Here is a 26,367-nt window from a genome sequence, read left to right as displayed (position 1 = left end):
GGTGCGAGACGCTTTACCTGTGCGATACGAGGGCCCGGGGCACAGCATTCGGCCTGGGAACTGGGTGCTCATTAAGGCATTTGAGCGCTCTTCCTGCCTTGCACCTCGCTGGTGGGGCCCATTTCAGGTCCTGTTGGTCACACAGACAGCGGTGCAGGATTCTGGCAGAAAGAACTGGATCCACGCGTTGCACGTCAAGAAACTTCCTCACCCAGTGCCACACGATACAGAAGAAACAGAACCCCTCGCTAACGCTGCAACCAATGATTCCAAAGCAGTAGATAGCGCTGAGAGTGTATCGGAGAATCTTTCTGAGCCCGTGAGGCTTGGGAAACCTGCCATTTTGTCTCCACACTCTCCAAAAGTTTTGCTTCCAGAAACTGCTGTTTCAAATTCGGCATCTTCACTTGTTTCTGATACATTGCTTCAAACGGGAAGTGACGACACATTGTTTCCGGATCAATCAGTACCGGGAAAAGCAAGGTACAATCTGCATCCAAGAAAATAGACTTACGGCACGGTTTTGCTGTGCATCTGATAGACTTACGGCACGGTTCGGCTGTGCATTTGAAGAAGGAAAGGATCATCGAGGGCTTGTTTTTGCCCAAATTTGAGAAAGAGGATTCTGTTGGCGAGGGTTGTGGAAGGACTAAGAAGTCACGCGGCGGGGAGGTCGCTAGCAACGAACATTGGGGGGTTTCCGTTTGAAGACTACAATGCCTGCCACCGCTACCACTGGTATGGGACTTGTAAATGATTGTGTGACCAACCGGGATAATGGACAAAGTACCTGGGCCCCAAAAACGTATTGCTGTGTTCTCATGAATATCACGCATGCCATTTTTTAATAAGTCCAACTGTTGGGTCTGCTCACATTTACCGTAACACGGGGATAAGGGGCTAAGTTGGTATATTCATCCGTTACCTATGACAACTGCTTGTTATGCTTCTCTTAGAGCACTGTTCTCTGGCCGTTGGAACAATAGCATCTCGGGGAACTTTGATGGTACTAATTTGAATAGCTTTGAGAAACGTGTTCCGACTCCCGTGGGATGCTCGCTTTTCGCAAATAGGAGTAAGCTCAACGTTGCTTCTATTAGGCCTTCTGACAGACTGTCTCGTCCTTTCCAATCTTTGATTTCCTTTAAGATGGCTCCAATAGGCAATAAGGATGCCATGCCTCCTTCTTACACTGTTAGCCATAGCCCCGTTTCAGTTCCTTTTTGCATACAGAGGAATGGTACTCAGTCAATGGGAGATTTTAGAGGTTGTACCAACGTTGCAAATTTGTCTACTTTGTTTGCGGTAATGTAGCATTTCCATGGTTGCCCAGGGATTGGCAGGGAACCTGTTATTTAGGGATCCTGTTATCTGGGGTATCTGGGGTATTTATAGCTAGTACAGTAGAGGTTTGAAAGGCTCGTCCACGGCGGGACGAGAATGGTGACACTCCAGCACAGGTCTTGGGAGATGTAGCAAAATCATTTGTGCCAATGTGGGGACAGATAGCGAATTCCAAAGATATCAAAAGACTAGCGAGAGTACTGGAGAGAACCATCAACCGGACCACTGACATACTCTATAATATGACATTAGAACAGAAAGCGATAAGACTAGTAGCGCTTCAGAACCGGATGGCATTAGATGTCATTCTGGCTGAACGTGGTGGAGTGTGTAAATTAGTGGGGTCAGCTTGTTGTGTTTTTGTGCCAGATTCCTCCCCAACTATCTTCAAGGCAATACAGAATCTGCACGTCCTCAGTTCAGAAGTGCATGTTCCCGAGGGAAACTGGGATCTTAGCGCTTGGTTCTGGGACTTCTTGCGATCTTGGGGTTGGAAGATACTTTCGGTCCTACTGATCATTTTGGGAATTCTGTTGTTGCTTTGTTGTTGTATCCAGTGTCTACCTAGTATATGTTCGATGCTAGGGGGATGTTGCGCACAAGCGATAGGTACAATAGGACATAAAGTGTATGCCCCAGATAAAACTTCCAAGGAATACGTGTTAAAAGACATTTTAGCAAATGACCTGTTGGCAATAGATATTTCTGCCAGCGATTCAGGGTGCATGGACAATGATGCATGGAGTTATTTGCAAGAAGATCAGAAGTAGTTTAGCACTTGGCATAGGCCAAAAGGAGGGTTTGTCAAACGGGAAATTATATCGTACCTCCTATTGCAACGAATATGTGTATATTGGCCTACGCCAAGCTGCTTATAAGCCACTTGCGAAGAAAACCGTGTTGCAAGGTCCTGACCTTAGAATCAATGTAAGCCGCCATTTTAAGTTCTCTTTGTAAAGTCACTGTGAGTTAAAATGGTGGACGATGTCATTCTGAAATACAACATGGCCGTCTTGATCTCTGTGTGTATTTAATATGTAACTTGCTGTCATGCACGCGCCGCTGGCGCACGCATTGGCAACCATCATGGACTACTTGGTACTCATTTATCCTCCTAATACTCCTTGAACAACTCCTTTTCACGCCTTGGTCTTTTATTTCCATTTGCTCAACTTTGGTTCTTTCTTATTTTATTCAATTAACTACATTTACCATAATGCACCTGGCTGCAGTCCTCAATTTCTGGCTATTCTCATTCATCGTTATTGGGACCACAATCCCCAGAAGCCCTAGCGGCCAGTTCTGCTTCCACCTGCTCAGGACCAGAGAGGGAGGAGGCAGATTGTCTTCAGGTGTGCTGCTACAGGTGCTGTCAATTAGCCTGCCTCAGAACAGGGCAGGGCTGTATATAAGCAGCTGCCTGCAGGAGCACAGTGTCTTGCATCTTGAGTTCTCCCCACTCCTGTTTGCCTTCACCCTTTACTTATTATGCTGTTCCTGCTGCTGCATTATCCTGTTTTGTTCCAGTGCCCTTTCTGGGCTCACTGCCTTGCAGCCAATCACGCTCCGCTGCCTTCTACCTACAGCCCTTGTCCTCTGGACTTCCTGCCTTGCAGCCTATTACAATCCTCTGCAGCCCTCTACTGTCAGCGGCCCTGCTCCTCTGGGCTCACTCCTTGCTGCCCTGCTCCTCTGGGCTCCTTGCCCTGCAGCCTGCCTCACCCCGGCTGCCCACAGTCCTTGTCCTCTGGGCTCCCTGCCCTGCAGCCTACCTCACTCCGGCTGCCTACAGTCCTAGTCCTCTGCAGCCCGCCTTGCAGCCTGCCTCACTCCGGCTGCCTACAATCCTTGTCCTCTGGGATCCCTGCCCTGCAGCCTGCCTCACTCCGGCTGCCTACCGTCCTTGTCCTCTGGGCTCCCTGCCCTGCAGCCTGCCTCACTCCGGCTGCCTACAGCCCTTGTCCTCTGGGGCTCCCTACCGTGCAGCTTGCAACCTTCTGCTGTCTCCAAGCCCTTGTTCCCTGGGCTCCCTACCTTGCAGCCTGCACCTCTTCGCTGCCTACAGCCCTGCTCCTCTAGCGGCCCTATTCTTTTGGGCTCTCTGTCTGTCGCCTACTACTAATCTCTCTCTGTCCTGTTCTTCTGGACTCCCTGCCTTTCAGCCTACTACAGTCCTCCGCAGTCCAATACAGTTTGCCTGCACCTTGTGCCACTCTTGACTGCAGACCTGCTTCCTACTTTGCAGCCCTTCTGTTTTCCTGACTGCTGCTCCTTGCTCTCTTCCTTGAGTCCTCTGTACTCCACCTCAGGTTATCTATTTCAGTCTAACTGCCTTTCCTTAATTTCCTTTTGCTAGATTGCTCATTGACTTCCTTTTCGCTGGATATTTCTGTTCTTGTCTTCTCATGTGTCTTATGTAATCCCTTTGTACAGAGCTTGCCTGTTGGTTTCCGGCATGCAACCTCTGCCCCTTCCTTTGTCGCGTTTTAAGTGTTACAGACACCCACTGCTGTTGTTCCCAGCCATGAGCATACAGCGTGGGCCTCTGTTATAGCAATCTGTGCAGAAGGCTGGAGTTTCCTAAGGTTTGTGGAACACTCTTTCCCATTTCAGCATACACCCCAAGAGGGAATCCAGTTTGTTTGTACCTTTGTATCTTTTGCCCCTTTTATCTCACAGCTACTGTATCCTACTCTTCTTTCTTGTTGAACTTCTTGCTGTGTGTGCTTATCTGCTACCTTACCTCAGCACAGCCACCCAAAACCTACCTGGGTACCCTGTGCCACTCTTGGCAGAGTGCCATTTTTGACACTTGCCTGCAGGCCACTTGTTGGGGTCGTGAACTGAGACCTTGTCCTTCGCTGACCTGTGTGTAAAAGATTACTCGTGCAATGAAACAAATCCACAAGCATACGTTAAGAACAATGTATCCAAATACTGAACTAAGAACACTTGTTTAACTACATTGTATTAATGTTTGAGAAGACCTTTATGAGAAATCCTAAATAATACTGTTACCGTGTAGGCTTGTTGGCGAATGTATTAAAGGCAATAACTATGCATATAGTGGCGCAAACTCGGCATGAACCCTAGATCAGTAATGTATTAGAGGAATATTAACCCGAAGTAGGGTTGGACATCATGTTCGCAAATGGTATAAAAGAGCAACGAATTCTAATGTACAGCATCTCTCACTAAGCACACTGAACCATGCTGGAGTTCGTTGTGTTGTACTGAGGGCCGATAGCTATCTGTTACTTTTCTTGGAAAACTGTTCAGTATAAAATAAAGATCTTTGTATGTTCCTTTGTAACCCGTGTTCGGTGTATTTCCTTTTGGGGTACTTAGCCTCGATATTTTGATTTTGTTTTCACACTGTGAGGCTACTTTTAGTGACATTTTTGCCCGTTGTGGTGAGCCAGTTGTTAGCTCTCCTTATGTCAGAGATATGTTCTTTTTTGGGGATGCTCGGTGCTGCTCTGAGAGAGTTATTTTGTAAAATCTGTATTTTGTTAGTGATGTATTTGTTAGCTCCTAGGTATAGGGCATTACAGTAATCCAGTGTTGACAAAATGAAGGCTCTGGCCAGGGTGGTGCAGCTGTTAGTAGAGAGGAAGGGTTTGGCTGCTCTAATTAATGTACATGTCGAGGCTGTTGAGGAGGCCATGGAGCTGACAGGTTTGTTGAAGTAGAGAGTCGCGTCTTGGTACAAGCCTAGAGTTTTGACTTCTTTAGCTACTTTAATGGTGTTACCATCTATGATAAAGCTCATGTAGTTGTGACCGAGTTTGTTGATATTGTGGATGGTGCCAAGGATTATGAGCTCAATCTTGTCATCCTTCTGGCATAGACCGCGAGAGCTCATCCATGCCTGAATGATGATGTACATCCTAATCACAAAGGCCAATCCTTGTCCTAATCTCCCATCAGCGGTATGAGGATCTGGGTATCAGCCGCATAGTGAAACACTTGTGCATAGGCGCGTTACAAATGCCATATCATATCATAGTTGGTGTAGGTGATACCAAGACCATTGAGATCGTCGAAAAGGGGCTTCGTGAAAACGTTGTACAGAGTGGGGGAAACACATGATCTCTGAGGTACCCCGCATGTGATGTGAACAGGGTCAACAGATGCTGAGGTAGAAAAAACATGCATGGTCCTGTTGTTTAGGAGTGATTGTATCCAGCCTATCGCTTCTTGCGAGAAGTGGGCTGCTGAATCCAAGTGGTTAAAGGATTTTATGGTCTGATTTTATGGTCTGCTAAATCAAACATCGCGGATAGGTCGAGGAGTAATACTAGAGCGGCTTTACCATTGTCTCTAAGAGTGTCCATTTATGCCATAAGGTCGATCAGCGCTGTTTCAGTCCCATGTTGTTGGCGCACCAAGTACGAGCCAAGTACTGTTTGCTGCCTGCTGCTCGCTGCTACCCCGCTTTTGGATCACTGGGAACAGCTGGGAATTGCTGCCGCCACCGCTCTACAGCCTCGTTTGGCCAGAGCAGCTCTGGTGCTGCGGCATTGACTTTGCCTTGGGAGGACGTTTTAGCTGGTAACACCAGCCTGCCTGACTCTGAGGTGATTGTGCGCTCTGTACTTTATGTCTGGAGCCGACCGAAGTTGTGTGCCACTGCAGTTGTGTGGCCTGCTGTTTTGTGTTGGCACTCCGGTTGGATACTCCGTGTGTCTAACACCCATTTTCTATTACTTTGAAGGTATTTTCCGTTCGAGGTGGCCCTACCCCCCCCTGGAGGAGTGACGTCTTCTGATCTCCTTCAAAAAGCCATTTCCCCGCGCACCTAGTACGAGCCAAGTACTGTTTGCTGTTCGCGGTGTGCGGTGCGGGGCGTCGTAGCCTAGGACTCCATTCCCATGGATTTGCAAAACTCTCACCCCGAGCACAGTAGGTTCTACGGGCCCTGGTGTTGGGGGCAAAGTCACACTGTGCGCCGGATCGAGCTCACAAGCATCCACCTACTGCCTTAGTAGACTGCGGACTGTATGCCTTTGATCCTTGTGCTTGTGGTGCTCCTGGGTAAATTCTGGCGCCTGGTCTTGGCTTCCCTCAAAGAGCCGGGGTATTGATAAGAGAGGAGTGTTGTATTGGGGTTGGGCTCTTTTGGGCATACGATTTACTATCACTGCATAACCTAGTTATGTCACTTGCTATGGGTAATTGTACTTTGTTTTCCCTCAATTTATAACTGGCTTTAGTTGGGGTTGGTTGTTGTTTCCTTTATACTTACCCCATAGTCCTGCAGTAGTTTTGCCTGTTGGCTTGTGCTTCAGGTGTAGACTATGAGACGTGCTTTGAGAAGCAACTCCAAGTCTGAAACTATTCCTAAAGCTCAGAGGAAATTGGGGAGGTCTAAATTGCCGATTGGCACACCTCCTCTTTCACTTTCCCACAAAAAATCACTCCTATCGATGCCATCCTCGCCTGATGTAGAGGGGGCAGCGCCAAACCAAGAAGAGGTTTTGGATGCCCCTAGAACGGAGGACTTAGTCCCGTGCTTGGAGTCTTTGATTACAATCTCTCCTTCGGCTGTGATGCTCCCCACCTTTTCGGTGCAAGACGCCAATGATAACGACGAGGTGGTGGCTTGCGACAGGGCGCATGTTCATGATATCAGTTGTACTCCTAGGTTCGACCACGAGGGTTTCCCTCATGTGTCTGATACCTCAATGTTAGCTCTGACAATTATGACTGAACTGGGAAAACGGGTGAGGCGCTCATTGGGCCCTTCCTCTCCTGCCCCTCGGTCTTTTCCCTTTCGTGAACAAGTCCATTTTCATCTCCCGGACGAACTAAGCTGCAAAAAACCCAGCATTTTCGATAGAGACCTGCTCTCCACTCCCGTGAGGGGAGAGGGAGGTGGTGCGCCCTCACGCTACAACAACACACATGGTGTCCTTATAGACCCACCCGGGAACCTCTTGCCCCGTGCACTCGACGTCCTGAATCTGGGCAATGACGAGGTTGGCTCTATTGCATCTAAAGAGGAGGCACGGTCCTCTTCAACCCTAGAGGACTCACTTGCTGGTACTTTCCCAAATTATCTGTTCAACTTTCCTGTCATCTCGCAAATACTTAATCTCCTGGACAAGGGCCACAAGCTTACTCACTGCACCCTGAGGGAAATGCAAGGCTCCTTAGCCTTTATGAAAGAAAAGATGGCTAAATTGGAAGGCTTCATCTTTGTGGAGGAACAATCCAAACCATTTTACTTTGCACAATTTGAAAAAATGTTGGCTAATGTTGTAGTGCCAACTCCACCTGCTCCTACCCTGCTTGTAGTACGGTTGCAAGGCTCTCAGACGGAAAAGGCGCATTTAAATGCCCACTTGCCTCAAAGATCGCATTTGCAAGTGGTGCAAGGGGACCCAATGGCTGGGTCTCCACAGCCTGATGTTGAGGCCATAGATCTGCTCGATGTAGCCAAACTCCAACATGATCGTCTTCTCCAGGTTGGGAACATATTGTTCAAACTGGTCGCAAAGTCTCAACCTTTGGAAGATTCCGCCAACCCATGTGGAGGAATGGAGCTCGACAATAGGGCTGATCCCACACCTGACAGTCCTCCTGCTTTGACAGCTATCATAGATAGCCAGAGCATCTCAGACCCTGTTGGTCCCTCAGTGCCATGTGAGATAGTGGTGACACAATTAGAACACGAGGAAATGTATTACCCATCTCGAAAGGCAAAGAAGTCATTCTTGAGAGCTCAAAAACGCCTAAATCTCGCAAAGGCCTCCCAGAAGAAAGGGGCAAAGAAAGTGCTCAATGTTCCGGGCACCCACTCTGGTAAAGCAACTACTCCCGACCTGAGCACTGGGAACAGTCAGGATGACCAGGCCTTAGATCTTCGCAAACTGAACGATGAAAGTAAAAAACATCTACAGATTAATGCCATAAAATGTGATAATGTGCAAGTGCCGTCCTCTAACCCCCCCAAGGACTCCAGCTGCCAAGACTCAACCGCAACTTCACTGCTTTTTTCCTAATATTGTAAGCAAAAAAGTGGTTATGCGACCCACGGGTGAATTAAAATCTGTAACAAATCCAAAATTGGACATTGAGTTGCCGATTGTGGCACCAAATTTTGTGGACCCGCACGCCGACTTGGTAGGCCTTGAACCGGCCACTCAGGGGCGTCAAGAGGAGGCTGCCATTGCTCGCAGCCGAGAGGATGGGCAGGCCTCTTTGGTTTTGCCATGAATCACGCACTGCGATGAAGAACTTGCACAAGAGACCCACCTGGAGGAGCTCTCTGCAGACACTTTGTCTTTTTCGGAAACCCCCAAGGATATGAAGGTTATACTTGGCTGGGTTAGCAACCCGGGCATAAATGGTCTCGCCAGGATTAACAGGTCCTTTTTGATGAATTCATTTTTTCAGATTCCTTCGTTAAGAAGTTTATCATCAAAGGACCTGGATTGGGTAAAGCTTCCTTCCCACAACAACTACAGAGTATTGTGTAGAGTCCAATCCCAGATAATAACAAAATTGATTTTGGACTTCACCGATGACTTTGAATTATTGGGTCTCACTCCTTGCCTGTTTACGGATATGGAGTGTGTTTGGGATTTTCTGGACTTTGTCACACCAGTCCCTACTGCAAGAACGGAAGGCTCTGCTGTGGCTCCCCTCGAGTCCCACGCCAACCAACTAACTCTGCAACTTGCCTCCCTTACGCAAGCGCTAAGTGGCCTGTCATAGCTGGAGCCACTGATGAAAGTGGCAGCTTCTATGAAACCTCCTCCATTGGACTCATAACACCAGGGGATTTATATCACATCCTGGAATTGCTGTGGTGCAACTAATCTTAAGACTTGGCATCACCAGGGAGATCCACAGCAAATGATTGAGATTTTAATGTTACAAGAAACAATGGCGCTAGAAGCTCTTGTGCTGGATTGGTATATTTGCTTCAGCGCCCACGCACGACGTACCTGCCTTGGATATCCAGTTGGAGGCATTGCAATACTTATCTCCAACACCCTTAAGGTGGCCTCATGCATTTTGGAAAAAACTGAATCATGCATTCTGGTGGAGTTAACATTTGATGACTGCAAATTCACCTCTCTATTTTTGATGTCCATATATTGGAACCCAAGTGCTGCCTTTCTGGACCTGACCCTAGAGAAGCTGATCCTGGGCCATGTAGCGCTTTTTTGCCCCAATCATGAAATCATAATTGGGGGCCACCTAAATTCATACTTGGAATTGGAAGGCACCTCTCAACCTTCCGCCTACTCCTCCTCTTATGCACTCCAAGCCTTTAGTAGAGGCAAGAGATGGGCCAGTTTCTTTGAAGCGTGGGGCATTTATCCCATCCAAATTGCCCCCGAGACCACCAAAATTTCTTGGAAACGTGGTACTTCGTCATCTCTTATCGACTATGTGTTTGCATCAGTGGCATGCTCGGGTCTGCTCGACCCCATCAAAATTCTGAGTGTAGGAATGAGTGACCATCGGATGTTGACCACTTTCTACACCTGAGACTTGAAGCATATGAAAACCTGGAATCTGCCGCTATGGGGGAAAGCGACAGGCACACTCTGTCCGTTAGATGGAATTCCACTATCTGTCGCAAAATGGTGTTTCGTGTAAATCGAGACCTTGTCGTGTCCCATGACAAGCACCTAGCACCGTGGCACAGGGAAAGAATCATTAAATTAAATCTGAAGATGATTCGCTCGCATTTGGTGCGCCTATCTAAAGAAGGCAGTGAAAACAGGCGACAAAAGCTGCAAGCCCTCACCTGGCAGAGGTGGCTAAACTCACAACTCAAAAAAACAGCGAGTTGCAGATCTTGAAAGGTAATTCTTCGAGCGCAGCAAACTTGAAAAGAGAAAAAAACTTCACTGTGGCTCGCTTCAAGTCAAAGCTAAAGTTACTGCGCTACGCTGCTTACAACCTGGCTAATCAACAAATGGTTGAACTGCTATGTACGAAAAACACGAGGGAGCAATGGTCCATTTTACGAAAGCCCTTGGGCAAGGCAGACAACCGCATGATGGCATCCATTTCAGGCACTAAATGGCGGTCGTTCTTCCTTAAGAAATATAACCTACCGGAAAAACACCGAAGGTTCGAGTGTCTGAATTTACTGTTGGAATTCTCTTCCGTTTGCCCCTGGGAAACCAAGGACATCGTTTGGGCAATCTCGTCCTTGAAGTTTTCCAAAGCGGCTGGGCCCGATGGGCTGCCACCTTGTGTATACAAGGATGATCCCGAGTTCTGGGCCAGGTACTTGCTCCCTTGGTATCAGTCAATATACCAATCTAGGAAAATTCCTCCCTCCTGGCTCTCGGCAATTGTAATCCCAATTCACAAAAAGGGTGCCTTAAATGCCCCGGCAAACTTTAGGCCAATAGCCTTAATTGACATCTCAGCAAATAATTTTGCACGGCTGATTTTTAGTGAATTGGAATCTTATGTTAACAATGCCAATATTCTCTCAAAAGTCCAGGTCGTTTTTCCCAGAGCCATGGGCACGCAGCTTAATGCATCAATCCTTGCCCATCTATTGTCAACATCACGCGCTCAGCCAAATGGGACGATTTACATGGCATCTTTAGACTTATCAGCAGCGTTTGATAGCGTTTTGCGAAATCGTCTCTGGCAGGAGATGCTGTCCTATGGCTTCCCCTCTGAGTTGGTTGCGATCATAGCGGCGCTCCATTAAAATACTTCTTATAGAGTGCGCATCAACCCTGAGGGCCTTCTGTACGACAGTATCCCGACAAGAATTGGCGTGAAGCAAGGCTGCAACTTAGCTGCGATACCTTTTAATCTGTATCTGGCCGACATTGAGCAGCTATGGGAGGGAACAAACACATTTGCGGTAAACCTAGGAAAGCTACGTCTTCACTGTTTGGCATTTGCCGATGACCTCATTCTATTTTTCTATTTGACAAGGTCCCCTTCGGGTTACAAAACAAACTTAATATCTTCCATGAATATTGTATTCAGAACAATTTAACTATCAACCCAGACAAATCTCACATAATAGTCTTTTCATCTAAGAAGAAACACTTGAGATTTAAGTATTTCGTCATTTCCCAACCAATTATAATGAGGGAAGAGATTATGTACCTGGGGTACCATATGTCAAACGGCATGTCTGTCGGCAAGTGGCGTCTCGTGTTGGCGACCAAACTCGACCAGCTGTTTGCACAAATGAGGATTATCTTCTCGAGGCACTGTAAATACTCGCTTTTGCCTCTACTTCACTATTACACCATGAAAGTAGAGCCTGTTTTACTTTACTCCTTGGATGCTTGCCTAGTAAATCTGGGACCTTTATTAAATTTCCTCCAAGGTAAGATTTGGAAAAGGGTATTAGGCCTTCCGGGATACCTGCCCAATCCAATTCTTATACACGAATTGGGTCTATACCCTTTAGCAGATAAACATGATCGGCGTATGTTAAATTCCTTTAACAAAATGATCTCGCCCCCAGTTAATTCCTTATATGAGGACTTTAGCCTAATGCTAATTGAAGAACATCCTGCCTCTATTCTTGAATTTAAGTCAGATATGTTGGCGATTCTAAAATCTGTGAATATGACGCAACAGGACTTTATTGACTTTCCACGAAAAGTCAAAGCTCGATTTTATAGGAATGCATGGGCACTTAATGCAGATTTAATTTCAGGATATTCTTCGTTTCACACCTATGCCAAATTCAGGCAGGCTGTCTTGCCCCGTTTGCCCTACCTACTGTGTTTACCTGACCATCACGCAAGAAGGACATATATGAGATTTCGGCTGGATCTCATCCATACGGGCTCCCGTATTTGCGATTGGTCAGGATACAAAGAGCTGCGGCAGTGGGATTGCTGCCGATTTTGTGCTAGGGTGGGGGAATGCGAAACCTTGGAACACCTGTTCATGTATTGCACCCATTTCGATCTTAGAAGGTTCCGTTGTTTGGGAACTTTTTTGTTTCAAATTCAAGCAATGAGCGTCTGGTTTGGTTGCGTTGTATGTGGGGTCAGTCCAACTCCATCATGCTTGCTACAGTGAGACTTGTGAACATGATTGAGAAAGTTCTCTTGCCACTAAATAATTCAATGTATATGAGGAAGGCTATAGACGCACCACTGGTACATTTATAGAATTTACTTATACCAACAAATGAACCATTGGCATCAAGCAAGCGACCACTGGAAAAGGTGAAGCAACCTGTTCTTGTTCTTGTCTGTTGATTCCATTTGTTGCTCATGGATGCCACTCGCTGTGATGCTGATACGTTTCTTTTTCCATATTGGCATGCAAACAAAATAATGATAACGAATACTGTGAGTGGTCCTTTAATTGTAAGGGACACTGAGAACACGTCTTATGATCTCATTGAATTATGAGTTTGTTGTATTTTAACTTTAAATTTGCTGATTACAAGCTTTGTTGGATCTAAAGCTTGCATTGTACACACCAGCATTTGTGATTTGTATAATCTAGCACATTGTGATTTTTACTTTGTTATGTGTAATGGTATTTATGAATTATGTTATGTATTTAGGGAGGAACATTTTTTGTAAAGGTGTCAAATTAACTTTTTGCTACCAAAAACAAATAAAAAAAAAAGTGTCAGGTTGTGGTCTGAAGCCAGACTGGCGGACTCCCAGGAGGTGGTTTTGTTCTAAGTAATGCTGTATTTGAAGGTAGGCTACCTTGTCTAAGATGTTAAGCAGGAAAGGGACGTGGTGATGGGTCTGTAGTTGGTAGGTATAGAGGGATCCAGAGATTACTTTATGAGTAGTGGGAGAACCCATGACTCTTTGAGGTTGCTGGGGATAATCACTGTAGAAAAGGTGGTGTTAATGAGCTTGGAAATGAAGGGTAATCGGTCTCTAGCTGCATCTTTGATGATTTGTGAGGGGCTTGGATCACCTAGCAGTTTGACGGTTTAAGAGTATGACTTTTTTGACTTCTAAGCTTTAGAGAAGTTAAAGCGGTGTGAGGGTTTGAGTGTGGCTTTTTGTATAGGCGGTTGGATTTTTTGATTGATTGATATTTTATTTCTATCGCACTCGTACACAAGTGTTTCAGAGCGCGACAAGGCAAGGGAGGGGAACAGGGGAGAACAAAACAGTTATCTTACTAGGCCCAGTGACATTGAGAACGCGCAAGTGCATGGGAAAAGGGGGAGGGGGAAAGTGCATGGAAGGGGGGAGAGGTGGAAAGTGCGAAGCAGAGGAGAAACATATAAATAACAATAAATAAATAATAAAGGCAACAAACAGAGGTAATGCAGCCAGCAATTTGCAAGTGCTAGGTTTAAGGCAGCAGACAGGGTAGGTCCGATAAGTGCAGGAAGAAAAAGGGGGGGCTGTATGGGTACAGATATAGACCCCAGTGCTAGGGGTGACCCGGAGGCAGTGTGGGAGGGTGACAGGATGAGCAGTAACCTGGGCCCAAAAGACAGAGGGTGGCCAGGTGCACAGTGCCAAGAGAGAACAGATCAGCAGGGGAGAGGGGGAGCGAAGGCAGAAGAAAAGAGGAAGGTCTTGAGGTGCTTCCGGAACCAGAGATGGTTCTCCTCAAGTTTTAGGGTGGCAGGGAGGCTGTTCCAGAGGGAGGTCCCAGCCGAAGACAGAGATCTACCCCCAGCTCGTTTCTTAGAAAAACAACTGACCCTGAGTGAGTTGGAGGTAGAGGATAGCTGAAGGTATTTTGGAGCCATGCCCCAGAAAGCCTTGTGGACAATACAGAGGGTTTTGATTTTAATCCTTGCATCCACTGGGAGCCAGTGAAGAGATTTCAGAGCGGGAGAGATACGATCCCAGGGCTTGAGGCCAAGGACAAGTCTCGCAGTCCTGTTCTGGATTATTTGCAGAGGGCGGAGAGTAGAGGCAGGTAGATTTAGAAAGAGGCTGTTACAAAAGTCCAAGCAAGAGAGAACCAGAGCTTGAGATACCATGAGCTTCTGGGGGAAGGAGAGGAAAGGCAGAGTACCTCTGAGGAGGTGCAGTTGGAAATTTGACCTCAGAGATGTGGGCGGAGAAGGAAAGGGTGGAGTCAAAGATGACCCCGAGGTTCTTAGCCTCGCAGGTGGGGGCAGGAGGAGGGCCAAGGGAGGCCGGCCAGAGAGTGAGGGGAAAGAATGGTGAAGGTGTGCTGATGAGGAGGATCTCCGTCTTGCTGGCATTCTGACAAAGATCATTGCTGGCACACCAATCTTGAATGGCAGTTAGGCAGTCAGAGATGAGAGAGGGAGAGGAGGTGGCAGAGGGCAGCCTGAAAATGAGTTGAGTGTCATCAGCGTAGCACTGGAAATTTGAGCAGAAAATGGCAATGCAGTGGGCGAGAGTTGCCAGGTATCGGTTGAAAAGCCAGGGCGAGAGGTTAGACCCCTGGGGAACACCACAGGTAGAGAGGAAGATAGATGAAAGGAAGGACCCAAGTTGGACCTGGGAGGGTCGATCTGAGAGGAAAGAGGTCAGCCAGGCCAGAGCCTGATCAGTGATACCAGGTTTTCACGGAGACGGTTGAGCAGGATGGTATGGTTGACCGTGTCGAAGGCAGAAGAGAGATCGAGGAGGATGAGGACAGAGGGAATGTTAGAGTCAAGGTTGGTGAGCAGATCTTCATGGATGTTTAGGAGAGCAGTTTCCGTGCTTCTGGCAGCTCTGAAGCCAGACTGGTGGTCATGGAGACAGGCAACATAATTGGAATGAAGGTTAAGCTGAGAGATGGCCAACGTTTCCAGGAGTTTGCCAAGAAAGGGAGTAATGGAAATTGGGCGATAGTTAGCTGGACAAGAAGGATCAGCTGTGGGTTTCTTGATAAGAGGATGCACAAAGGAGTGCTTCAGAGGGGAGGGGAAGGATCCAGAGGCAAAGGAGTGGTTGCAAAAATCAGCAAGGGCCGGAGCGAGGGCGTCAATGTGGTCCTTGATGGTTTTAGAGGAACAGGGATTAACCTGTTTTGACGAGGCTTTCATAGATCGGACTTGTCTAACAACCTCGTCAGGGGTGAAAAGAGGAAAGGACGAGAAGGATGGTGGGAGGGTGGCTAAAGGAGGGTCAGCAAGCACAGATGGAGAGGAAAGAGGAGGAGTGTGGGTGGAGAGGGGGGACAGGATGTCCTGTTTTTTTTTTTTAATGAAGTGAGAGGCAAGGGCGTTGCAAAGAGCCTGGGAGGCAACAGGAGGGGTAGAGACTGCAGCAGGGTTGGCCAGCTCCTCGCAGATTTTAAAGAGTTCGGCCAAGTTGTTAGATGCCGCAGAGACACGAGCTTGAATGTGGACTCTCTTCTTGGTGAGGACAGAGAGTCGATATTGCCTTTGTAGCAGGTGACAGGCCAGTTTGTCAGAGGATGAACAGGAAGTCCTCCATTTCCTCTCAGCTGCCCTACACTTACGTTTAAGTGTAGCTAGGTCAGAGTCATACCAGGAATTGCACTTGGCTTTGGACTTCAAACAGATCCTCATGACAGGGGCAAGAACATCAAGCGTATCAGAAATTGAAGAGTAGAGCAGAGACAGGGCTGTATCTGGATGAGAGACAGCCAAAGGTGGAGGGGGGAGAGAAAGTGGCAGAAAAAGCCTCAACTGACACACGCTTCATGGGCCGGATGTCTGAGAAGGTAGGTGGCAGTGTTGGGGTAGGCTTGGCTTGGGGGGAAGAGAGGGAGAGATGAGATGAGAGGAGGGAGTGATCGCTCCGGGAGAGAGGAGTGGTCAGAGGGATGGAGAGGGGGAGGTCAGAGGAGATAAAGACATCGAGTTTGTGCCCTGCAGAGTGAGTCGGGCCAGAGGGGAGGATGGACAGGGAGAGGGAGTCACAGAGGTCACGGAAGAGTACAGAGGAGGAGCAAGGAGAGTCTAAATGTATATTTAGGTCACCGAGGAGGAGGAGTTGAGTGGTAGAGGCTAGGAGGGAGGAGGAGAGGTCTGCCCACACAGAGAGAAATGAGGTGATTTGACCAGGAGGCCGGTAGATGGTAACCACAGTAAGAGAATGGGTAGGCGAGAGAAAGCCTACAGACAAGGTATTCAAAAGAGAAGTAGGTCTGAGTGGGAATGATAGAGGCAGGAATCCACTCAGAAATGATCAGGGCTACCCCTCCCCACACGACCGGGAGGATCTGGGTGCTGAGAGGATCTTGGCAAAGGGTTTAGGAAGCACTGCACAGCAAGATGACAACATGGGAGCAACAAGCAGAAAGAACAGTGATAGTCAAAGGCAGTAGAAGTGAGTCCATAAGGAGGGAACTAACCCATAGTTCTGGAGGTGGCAAAGTCAAGGCAGTCCAGATTTCTTAGAGGAGAGAGGTGGCCGCATCATTGTGGTTAAGGTGCAGGGAGGACCCCAATTAGTGTTCTGGAAGTGGACAAGGAGCAGACAGGGGCCTTGGAAGTGGGCCTTTGCTGAGAGGGCCGGCTGAAGCCTGCCGGTCCCTGATTGGATGGAAGAAAACACTCAGCAACCAATGGGAGTGCAGCACAGGGAGAGGTGATTCAGCACAGCCTGTCTACACAACAAAGAAAACCACGGCTGATGGCTAAGAGAGTAGGGCAGAGAAGGGTTTCTTTTTTGTTGGTAATCTTGTCCTGGAGGGCTGTTACTTTGTTGGAGAGGCTGTTTTGGATGCTGGTGCACCAGTGTTAGTCCTTCGCACACATGTCTAGGACTGGTATGGGGGTTTCCAGCTTTTTAAGGATGGTCAACAGTTCTTTTATGCAGGAATTGGCTTGAGAGATCCTTTGGTTGTAGGAATCTTGCTTGGCTAGAATGATTTCTTTCTTATATTGGGAGGTTATTTTATTGAGGTTGATATTATTGTTGTCTGAAGGTGATTGTCTCCATGTCTGAGTGATTTCAGGTATGGGCAGAACTATGTGTTTAGATGCCTTTTTGGCTTACTTTCTCTTAGTTTAAGTGGGGCGATGGAATCTAGTGCTAATGTCATTATTTTGTTGTATTCATCTACGAGGGTGAAGAGGATCAGTGGATTCTGAGAGAGAATTCAGGGTCGGAAGAATAAGAGGGATGAGTTTATCGGCTGTGATATTTCTTTTGTTCCTAGTGGGGATAAAGGGGGCTAGAGGGTTATTGGAGGGAGTTGGAGTTGAGGGAGAAGGTTAGGAGGTAGTGGTCAGACCATGGCTGGGGAGAGATGATGGTGATGAAGGCATGGCAGTTATAGTCCGCCACCCAGTCAAGGCTCCTCCCCTGGTTGTGGGTAGGAAGGGTCACTTTTTGATTGAAGCCTAGTTCTGCCAGAGTGCCAGCAATAAGTGCAGCATGTTGGTCTTTAGGGTCTTTGAACTCCAGGTTGAAGTCACCTAGGAGAAGGCTTTGGGCCGTGTTTTTTAGATTGTCGGATATGATGGTAGTTAGGTCCTCCTCAAACGAACCCAGGGGACCGGGGGATCTGTAGAGAGGGTGGATCGTGGGGGTTTGGGAGTTAGCGTTGGGCAATTTGGCTATGAGGGATTCACAGGAATCAGATTTGTCAGATGGGGCAAGTCTCATGTTTTGGCGATTATGGTGAAGGCCTCCGCCTCGGGTTTCGGTTCTGGCAACTCTGAATATCGTATAGTCCTCTGGGATTGCTAGCATGAGGGCAGGACCTGCTGCAGTGTGGAGCCAGGATTCTGCGACGGCTAGGAAGTCCAATTTTTCTAGCTGGAAGAGGTCTGCTATTTCTGTGGCGTGAGCTACTATAGATCGGGCATTTATTAGGGCATCTCTGATGTGTGTGATATTGGTCGCAGTAGGTGTTACCAATGTGGCTTGATTATTAAGATTGTAAATGGGTGGGAGGAGTATTGACTGGTTTGTGCAGTTGGAGGTTCTTGGGTGAGGGTGTTTGAGGGAGGGTTGGCCGTTTTGGCTTCAGGCCATGGTATCCTGGTATTGCTAGTTTTGGTATAGAACGTGGTTCTGGCAAGTGTTTCGAACATATTGGGAAGCCTGGCGCATAGTCTAATGTTTCTAGAGGTGGAGTTGCATGGGCTGGTCGTTTTGGGTAGGTTTTGGATGTGGGCAAAGGGTGTAAGTGAGTGAGTAGGAGTCATGCTTTTGGGTAGTAGGGAGACTGTGAGGACGGGTGTAATGTGTAGGCTTTAATGGCTAGTCAAGCGGATCAGGTGAAGAATGGTCCTAAGTAGGGATGAGTAGATGCCTGGTATATACATAGTGTTGTGGTGTTAGGCTAGTGTGCAGGCAGCCAGTAGGAATCCGGATCCTGTGAGTGAAAGAGTGCAGAGGCAGAATGGGAGCTAGGCAGGCCGGATTTAGCCAACAGGATTAGTGAATAGTCAGTACCGGTCAAGTAGGTTCAGTATAGATGTTGGAAACAGGTAGAAGGTGGTGACTAAGGTAGGCTAGTTCAGCCTACGTTCAGGTGCTTATAATTCAATTGTCGTATAGCCAGTTATAGTCGAAGGCTATTTGAGGTGCAGTGGCTATTCAGGGGGTTATAATTCGGTAGAATCTGGCGTCAGCTAAGGTGGTGTGCCAGTTCAACGTGCACTGGGTAGATATAACCACAATAGTGTTATTGCTGTAGAATGCTCAAAGGAAAGTTACATTCAGGCAGGTTCGATTTCCTAATAAACAGTAATGGTAACAAGTGCACAATGGAAGTGCAGATCAAAACATGTGAGCAATGAGCAAGAATGGTCGCAGGGGGAGAGCGTTAGTAGTGTTGGCTGAATTGTCTAAAATGGGATAAAAGAGATGCGCAACTATAACAATAAATGTGAGTTATAATAGAGAATGGTGGTGGGCCTCGATGAGTACAGAGTTGGTAGAGAGTACACAGAGAATACAGAGCGACACATGTTCAGTTTTCAGAAAGTAGGCAATAATGGTCGCAAGGTGCACACAAGAGAGTACTATTCAAAACAACATGTACAGGTTTTCCAGAAAGGCCGTAAAGGTCGCAGGTACATACGGGTACAGTTCGAAGCATGAGCGGTTACCAAAATAGACAGCGAAGGTCGCAGAGTGCATGCAGGTCGTAGCATGTGAAATATCAACATAGGTTGTGCTGGTCGTACAAGTAATGGCGTTCTTCCCTAATAATCATCCCCAGTCCCACAAGGGGGAGAGGCCCCTACCATGAGATTCACCTGCTGAGTACCACCCTCAGGAGGACCACTGGCCAGTGGCCTCACATCCCTGACCCCATGGGAAGGGGCTCTGCCTAGGGAAGCAGGGACGATATCCTGGGATTCGTCCCACTTTACTGTATTCATGGATTGATTTCATGTTATATATATTAGACAATGGTTTTTAACTTTCTTTTATTTAATGCAATTTGATTTTCATTTGTTTTGTAGCTATTTTTGCATGGCGCATTATGAGAATTGTTGTGATCAATTAGCACGTGATGTTGAGTGAGATTAGGAAACAAAGAACACTGTATGCTGATGGTTAAACATCAAGTGGATTGTGGAAACCCATGTACTGGTGCTAATTTCTAAATTGTATTTGTAAGATCTTGTTTTTTTTAAAATATATTATTTGATAGTTCGGCATGTGAAATATAATGCATTTGTGATGGTTTTATGTTTTCTATCCAAAATAAGTGTGACTTGATTGATAATCACTATATCGAGCCAAAATATGTATTACATTCTGCAAACAATGACTACTTTATAGACAGCCCAGCTAAGGGTTATGTACCATGCACGTTTCGAACAACAATTCTTCTTTTGGTGCTTATAACGGACTGAAAACAAAAAGATCAGAAACATTAAAGCCATGCAAAAGGAACGAGAAATAAAGAACATTAAAGTAGAGTTGATAGTACACCTGTATCGACCAATAGGTCTTTTGAGTCCACCTACTACAGTAGTGCCAGTTTCCACAGGGACCCATTTCCAAAATAGTGACTACAACCCCATAATGCTTTAAATGAGGAAAACGCTTGCATTTTTGACATGTTTGGCAGAACACAGCACTGGACTGTTTGCTTGGGTTACTGTACAGCTAATTAAGGGGACAAGTGATTTTTTTATTTTATGCTTGGCTAGCAGCTTTCTCGCCCCACTGCCTTACCAGTCTCTGCCTCCGTAGGTGCCCCGTGTTGACTCTCCTGCTTTTTCCTCAGACAGTTTCAAGCTTCCCTGTTAAGCTGGATCCTCCTTGGCTTTTTCCTTAATCTTTCTCAGGACTTTGGTTGTTATGTCTTTTAGAGAGGCTTTAAAACCACCTCTGCTCTGTGTTTCCAAGAGGGTGAGATTGTATTTTGTTTTCCTACTCTAAGCAGTGATGCCATTTGACTATTAATAATGACTTTTGTTCTGCAGTATTCAAGTGATTTTTATGCTTTTAAAATTTCAACAAAAAATGTAATTGCCAGATTCATCTCCTGCTGCTGAGTCCTGAATGTTACTGTGATTGAATCTCTTTTATTCCATATTGTGTCTCTCAGCACTCATGCAGTACTTGTTTATTTTTCTCAGAGTGTATTATTTAGTTATACCATTCGTGTTGACCTAAGGGCTTCTCAGCGCTAATCACGGAGAGGATCACATTCACAACATCTCTCCACGTGGTAACTATGGCAACAGTAGGGTCTTCAAAGATCTCCTAAACACCAGTTGGGCCTCCAGTCTTTTTCAAAGAATGGATCTTCTGATGCATAATCAGAGCTGAGGAGCTGCTCAAGCTTTCCTTGCGCTTGGTGCACTTGTGGGGCTTCACCCCAGTATGGGTCCTCTGATGGCGGCTCAGCGCAGTGGAATCAATGAAGCATTTCTTGCACTCTGGACACTCGTAGGGCTTCCCCCCAGTATGGATCCTTTGATGGCTTGTCAGGTATGAGGATTGACTGAACCTTTTCTTGCACTCTGTGCACTCAAAGGGCTTCTCCCCAGTATGGGTCCTCTGATGCCTGCCCAGCGCTGTGGAAACAATGAAGCTTTTCTTGCATTCTGTGCACTTGTAGGGCTTCTCTCCAGTGTGGATCATGAGATGGCTTCTCAGGTGTGACGAATTACTGAAGCTTTTCATGCACTCTGTGCACTTGTACGGCTTCTCTCCAGTGTGGATCATAAGATGGCTTCTCAGGGTTGAGGAATTACTGAAGCTTTTCATGCACTCTGTGCACTTGTAGGGCTTCTCTCCAGTGTGGAGCATGAGGTGGCTTTTCAGGTTTGATGAACGATGGAAGCTTTTCTTGCACTCTGTGCACTTGTAAGGCTTCTCCCCAGTGTGAGTCCTTTGATGGATTCTCAGGTGTGAGGAACCGCTGAAGCTTTTCTTGCACACTGTACACTTGTACGGCTTCCCCCCAGTGTGAGTCCTTTGATGGATTCTCAGGTCTGAGGAACCGCTGAAGCTTTTCTTGCACACTGTACACTTGAAGGGCTTCTCTCCAGTGTGGATCATGAGATGACTTCTCAAGTTTGAGAAATGACTGAAGCTTTTCTTGCACTCTGTGCACTTGTAAGGCTTCTCCCCAATGTGAGTCCTTTGATGGATTCTCAGAGTTGAGGAATCGCTGAAGCTTTTCTTGCACTCTGTGCACTTGTAGGGCTTCTCTCCAGTGTGGATCATGAGATGGCTTCTCAGGTTTGAGGATTTACTGAAGCTTTTCTTGCACTCTGTGCACTTGTATGGCTTCTCTCCAGTGTGGATCATGAGATGGCTTCTCAGTTGTGACGAATTACTGAAGCTTTTCATGCACTATGTGCACTTGTAAGGCTTCTCCCCAGTGTGAGTCCTTTGATGGATTCTCAGGTGTGAGGAACCGCTGAAGCTTTTCTTGCACACTGTACACTTGTAAGGCTTCTCCCCAGTGTGAGTCCTTTGATGGATTCTCAGGTGTGAGGAACCGCTGAAGCTTTTCTTGCACACTGTACACTTGTAAGGCTTCTCCCCAGTGTGAGTCCTTTGATGGATTCTCAGGTATGAGGAACCGCTGAAGCTTTTCTTGCACACTGTACACTTGAAGGGCTTCTCTCCAGTGTGGATCATGAGATGGCTTCTCAAGGTTGAGGATTGACTGAAGCTTTTCTTGCACTCTGTGCACTTGTAAGGCTTCTCCCCAGTGTGAGTCCTTTGATGGATTCTCAGAGTTGAGGAATCGCTGAAGCTTTTCTTGCACACTGTACACTTGAAGGGCTTCTCTCCAGTGTGGATCATGAGATGCCTTCTCAGGTGTGAGGAACCGCTGAAGCTTTTCTTGCACACTGTACACTTGAAGGGCTTCTCTCCAGTGTGGATCATGAGATGACTTCTCAGGTTTGAGGATTCACTGAAGCTTTTCTTGCATTCTGTGCACTTGTAGGGCTTCTCTCCAGTGTGGATCATGAGATGCCTTCTCAGGTGGTAGGAACCGCTGAAGCTTTTCTTGCACACTGTACACTTGAAGGGCTTCTCTCCAGTGTGGATCATGAGATGACTTCTCAAGGTTGAGGAATGACTGAAGCTTTTCTTGCACTCTGTGCACTTGTAGGGCTTCTCCCCAGTATGGGTCCTTTGATGGCTGCTGAGCGCTGTGGAATCACTGAAGCTTTTCTTGCATTCTGTGCACTTGAAGGGCTTCTCTCCAGTGTGGATTATGAGATGGCTTCTCAAGGTTGAGGAATGACCAAAGCTTTTCTTGCACTCTGTGCACTTGTAGGGCTTCTCCCCAGTATGGGTCCTCTGATGCCTGCCCAGCGCTGTGGAATCAGTGAAGCTTTTCTTGCACTCTGTGCACTTGTAGGGCTTCTCTCCAGTGTGGATCATGAGATGGCTTCTCAGGTGTGATGAATTACTGAAGCTTTTCATGCACTCTGTGCACTTGTAAGGCTTCTCCCCAGTGTGAGTCCTTTGATGGATTCTCAGAGTTGAGGAATTGCTGAAGCTTTCCTTGCACACTGTACACTTGAAGGGCTTCTCTCCAGTGTGGATCATGAGATGACGTCTCAAGGTTGAGGAATGACTGAAGCTTTTCTTGCATTCTGTACACTTGAAGGGCTTCTCTCCAGTGTGGATCATGAGATGACTTCTCAAGTTTGAGAAATGACGGAAGCTTTTCTTGCACTCTGTGCACTTGTAGGGCTTCTCCCCAGTATGGGTCCTTTGATGGCTGCTGAGCGCTGTGGAATCACTGAAGCTTTTCTTGCACTCTGTGCACTTGTAGGGCTTCTCTCCAGTGTGGATCATGAGATGCCTTCTCAGGTTTGAGGACTGCCTGAACCTTTTGTTGCACTCTCTACACTCATAGGGCTTTTCGCCAGTATGGATCCTCTGATGTGTGTGCATATTTGGGATCTGTGTGAAACTTTTCTTGCACTCTGTGCACTTGTAGGGCTTCTCTCCAGTGTGGATCATGAGATGACTTCTCAAGTTTGAGGATTGAATGAAGCTTTACTTGCATTCTGTGCACTTGTAGGGCTTCTCTCCCGTGTGAATCATGAGATGCCTTCTCAGGTTTGAGGACTGCCTGAACCTTTTGTTGCACTCTCTGCACTCATAGGGCTTTTCGCCAGTATGGATCCTCTGATGTGTGTGCATATTTGGGATCTGTGTGAAACTTTTCTTGCACTCTGTGCACTTATAGGGTTTCTCTGCCATGTGAGATTAATTATTTAATCTTTTATTACGTGCTTAATGCCTGAGACCAGTCTCCAAGCGCAGGGCAGAATTCGAACAGATGTTGCTCCGATTTTCTTGCTTCCAAGCCAAACATGTTGTCCCCGAGCTATCCTCCTATGCGTTTGATTGGACTGGACCTGTGAGTAAAGAACATCCCATGAACACTTCAGAAAAATTCCTTTCAATACGTATGGATCCGTATAGATGTGTATAGATGTGCCGGGCACTGGTCTCTCCGTGAGGATGGCGCTTTCATTCAAGGTTCTGTGGAATGGCACTGACCATCTTCTGTAGTGCGTCCCTTGTTCCTCTGCATATCTCATCATCCCATGTGCATTTCCATACCCTTAGTTTCAGTGATGGCTCTACTCGCTGTTGAAAGAAACAAAGGTTTCAGATATTATTTCTTAGCATTGCACACTCAGCAGGAAGTGCACTGATTTTTTACCAGTAATCTTCACTTTTCATAATCCTACTCTTCAACATCACAGGACTGAACATACAAGGTGACCCCCTTCCCATAGGAGTCTATTCCCAAATGTATTGCCCTGCCCTTGTCACCAAGCATCTACGACTCTCCACCGGCCACGACAGACACTGCCTGAAAACAAGGGTGAGCAATCTGTTCTTCAGGGTAGGAGAGTTGGGAGTAAATACTGTGAAGAGGAAGATTAGATCCAGGAGTAGTGAAGATTATGCTAACATCATTACCTCCACAACCACCATCTTCATTCCTGTTCTTAACAATGAAGTGTTACACAAAAGACAAATGATTGCACCCTCAGACATACCATGGAAAGAGGCAGACACTTTGTATCCACCAGAAAATCACTGGGTTTTGGAGCAACTAAAAGCCACTTTGAATGGGGCAGATAGGGACATGGATGTGTGAAAGAGGGGTGGAATCCTGACATTTCATGCTCTGCCGTATTCTGCAGTAGTGAACAGGTGAAGGAGGATGAGCACAGAGCAGAGAGAAGACCTCTGCCTTTCAGTGTAGGCATCGTAGAAGGGGCAGGGGTATCAATGCTTTCACACCAGAGTCAGGGACTGTGGTCACTCTCAACACCCACTCTCCATGTCTGGGGTAGGTCAGGCTCTAGCAATGCCGTTAGGCCGTCTACCCCCGGTTAAGAAGTGTCCCTGCTGTCCTCTGGCATGCTCGGCTCTGACCCTGTCGCTGTGCTCGCATTGAGAGGGGAAAATGGTGGTTTCCTTTAGTCTCCTTCATTTAGATGCAGGACAGCAGGGCTGGCATGAAGACTCTGGATGAGGAGCACTCTGTGCTTCGTCTCTTTGTGGTACGTTTACCGAGAGGTGCTGTGGCGAGTGCCATCGCTAGATAACTGCCAATTGGTATCAATCTGTTTTAAACCGGAGCAGATCTTAGGCAAGTGTTCTTCTTTTTAGAGGCCTGGGAAGTGTGTGCTTTTAGGCACACAGATGTTATGGCAGACATGCACCCATCAATAGTGCAGTACACGGTACCGGTTTATTCGTCTCCAGATGGTAAGATGCATTTCTCCTCACATGTTGCTTTTACTGTTTTATTGCACTGGACTCATTGAGTTAGCACCATTGGACGCTTAATTTGCACCTCATTCCCATTTTCCTGCCTAGCGGTAAAAAGAGGTGTTCAATCCAATGTGGGAATTACCCCTTAGCACCAAAGCTCAGAAGTAGGGTCCACTTTGAAAATATTTGTTTTTCAGTGCTTTCCTGGGTAAACTCCTGGAAAAGCTGGCCATCTCCCTGCTTAATCTTCACACTGAATCTGTTGGCTGTCTCCATGACCATCAGTCTAGCTTCAGAGCTGCCAGAAGTACGGAAACTGCTCTCCTGAACATCCGTGAAGACTTGCTCTCTAACCTTGATGCTAATCTCCCCTCTGTCCTCATCCTACTCGATCTCTCTTCTGCCTTTGACACAGTCAAACCAGTCAACCATGCCATCCTGCTCAATCGTCTGCGTGATAACCTGGGTATCACTGATCAGGCTCTGGCTTGGCTGACCTCGTTCCTCTCTGATCGACCCTCCCAGGTCCAACTTGGGTCCTTCCTCTCCTCTATCGCTACCTGTGGTATTCCCCAGGGGTCTAACCTCACTCCCTGGCTGTTCAACCAATACCTGGCTCCTCTCGCCCTCCGCATTGCTGCTCTCTCCTCCAACTTTCAGTGCTATACGAATGACACCCAGCTCCGTTTTCAGGCTCCCCTCTGCTTCCTCTTCTGTCATCCCGGATTGTCGATCTGCAATCCAGGAGTGGTGTGCCGCCAATGATCTCTGCCTGAATGCCAGTAAGACGGAGATCCTCCTCATCAGCACACCTGCACCTTCTTTTCCTGCCACTCTCTGGCCGGCCTCTGTTGGCCCTCTTCCTGCTCCCACCTGTGAGGCTAAGAACCTCGCGCTCATCTTCAACTGCACCCTCTCCTTCTCTCCTCACATCTCGGACGTCTCTAAG

The 26,367-nt window shown here is 47.1% G+C and overlaps 2 protein-coding genes across 2 annotated transcripts in view; both read right to left on the bottom strand.

Moving 5' to 3' along the window:
• Window positions 1–20,911, bottom strand: part of LOC138564764 (zinc finger protein 154-like) — a 139,174-nt gene extending 118,263 nt beyond the window's left edge. The window contains exon 1 of the mRNA XM_069642931.1: window positions 20,373–20,911. The gene's annotated coding sequence lies outside the window, so the exon portion shown is untranslated. The remainder of the gene's footprint in view (window positions 1–20,372) is intronic.
• LOC138581058 (uncharacterized) overlaps window positions 1–26,367 on the bottom strand; it is a 471,910-nt gene that overhangs the window by 404,662 nt on the left and 40,881 nt on the right. The window contains 2 exon segments of the mRNA XM_069652139.1: window positions 19,998–20,043; window positions 20,913–24,275. Coding sequence (XP_069508240.1) covers window positions 19,998–20,043; window positions 20,913–23,882 — 3,016 coding nt within the window. The 5' untranslated portion in view covers window positions 23,883–24,275.

Source organism: Ambystoma mexicanum, chromosome 1p (genome assembly GCF_040938575.1).
Source record: "Ambystoma mexicanum isolate Mex_15411 chromosome 1p, UKY_AmexF1_1, whole genome shotgun sequence".
Classification (NCBI taxonomy): domain Eukaryota; kingdom Metazoa; phylum Chordata; class Amphibia; order Caudata; family Ambystomatidae; genus Ambystoma; species Ambystoma mexicanum.
The sequence above is the reverse complement of the archived record's forward strand: the minus strand, read 5'-3'. Positions and strand labels throughout refer to the sequence as shown.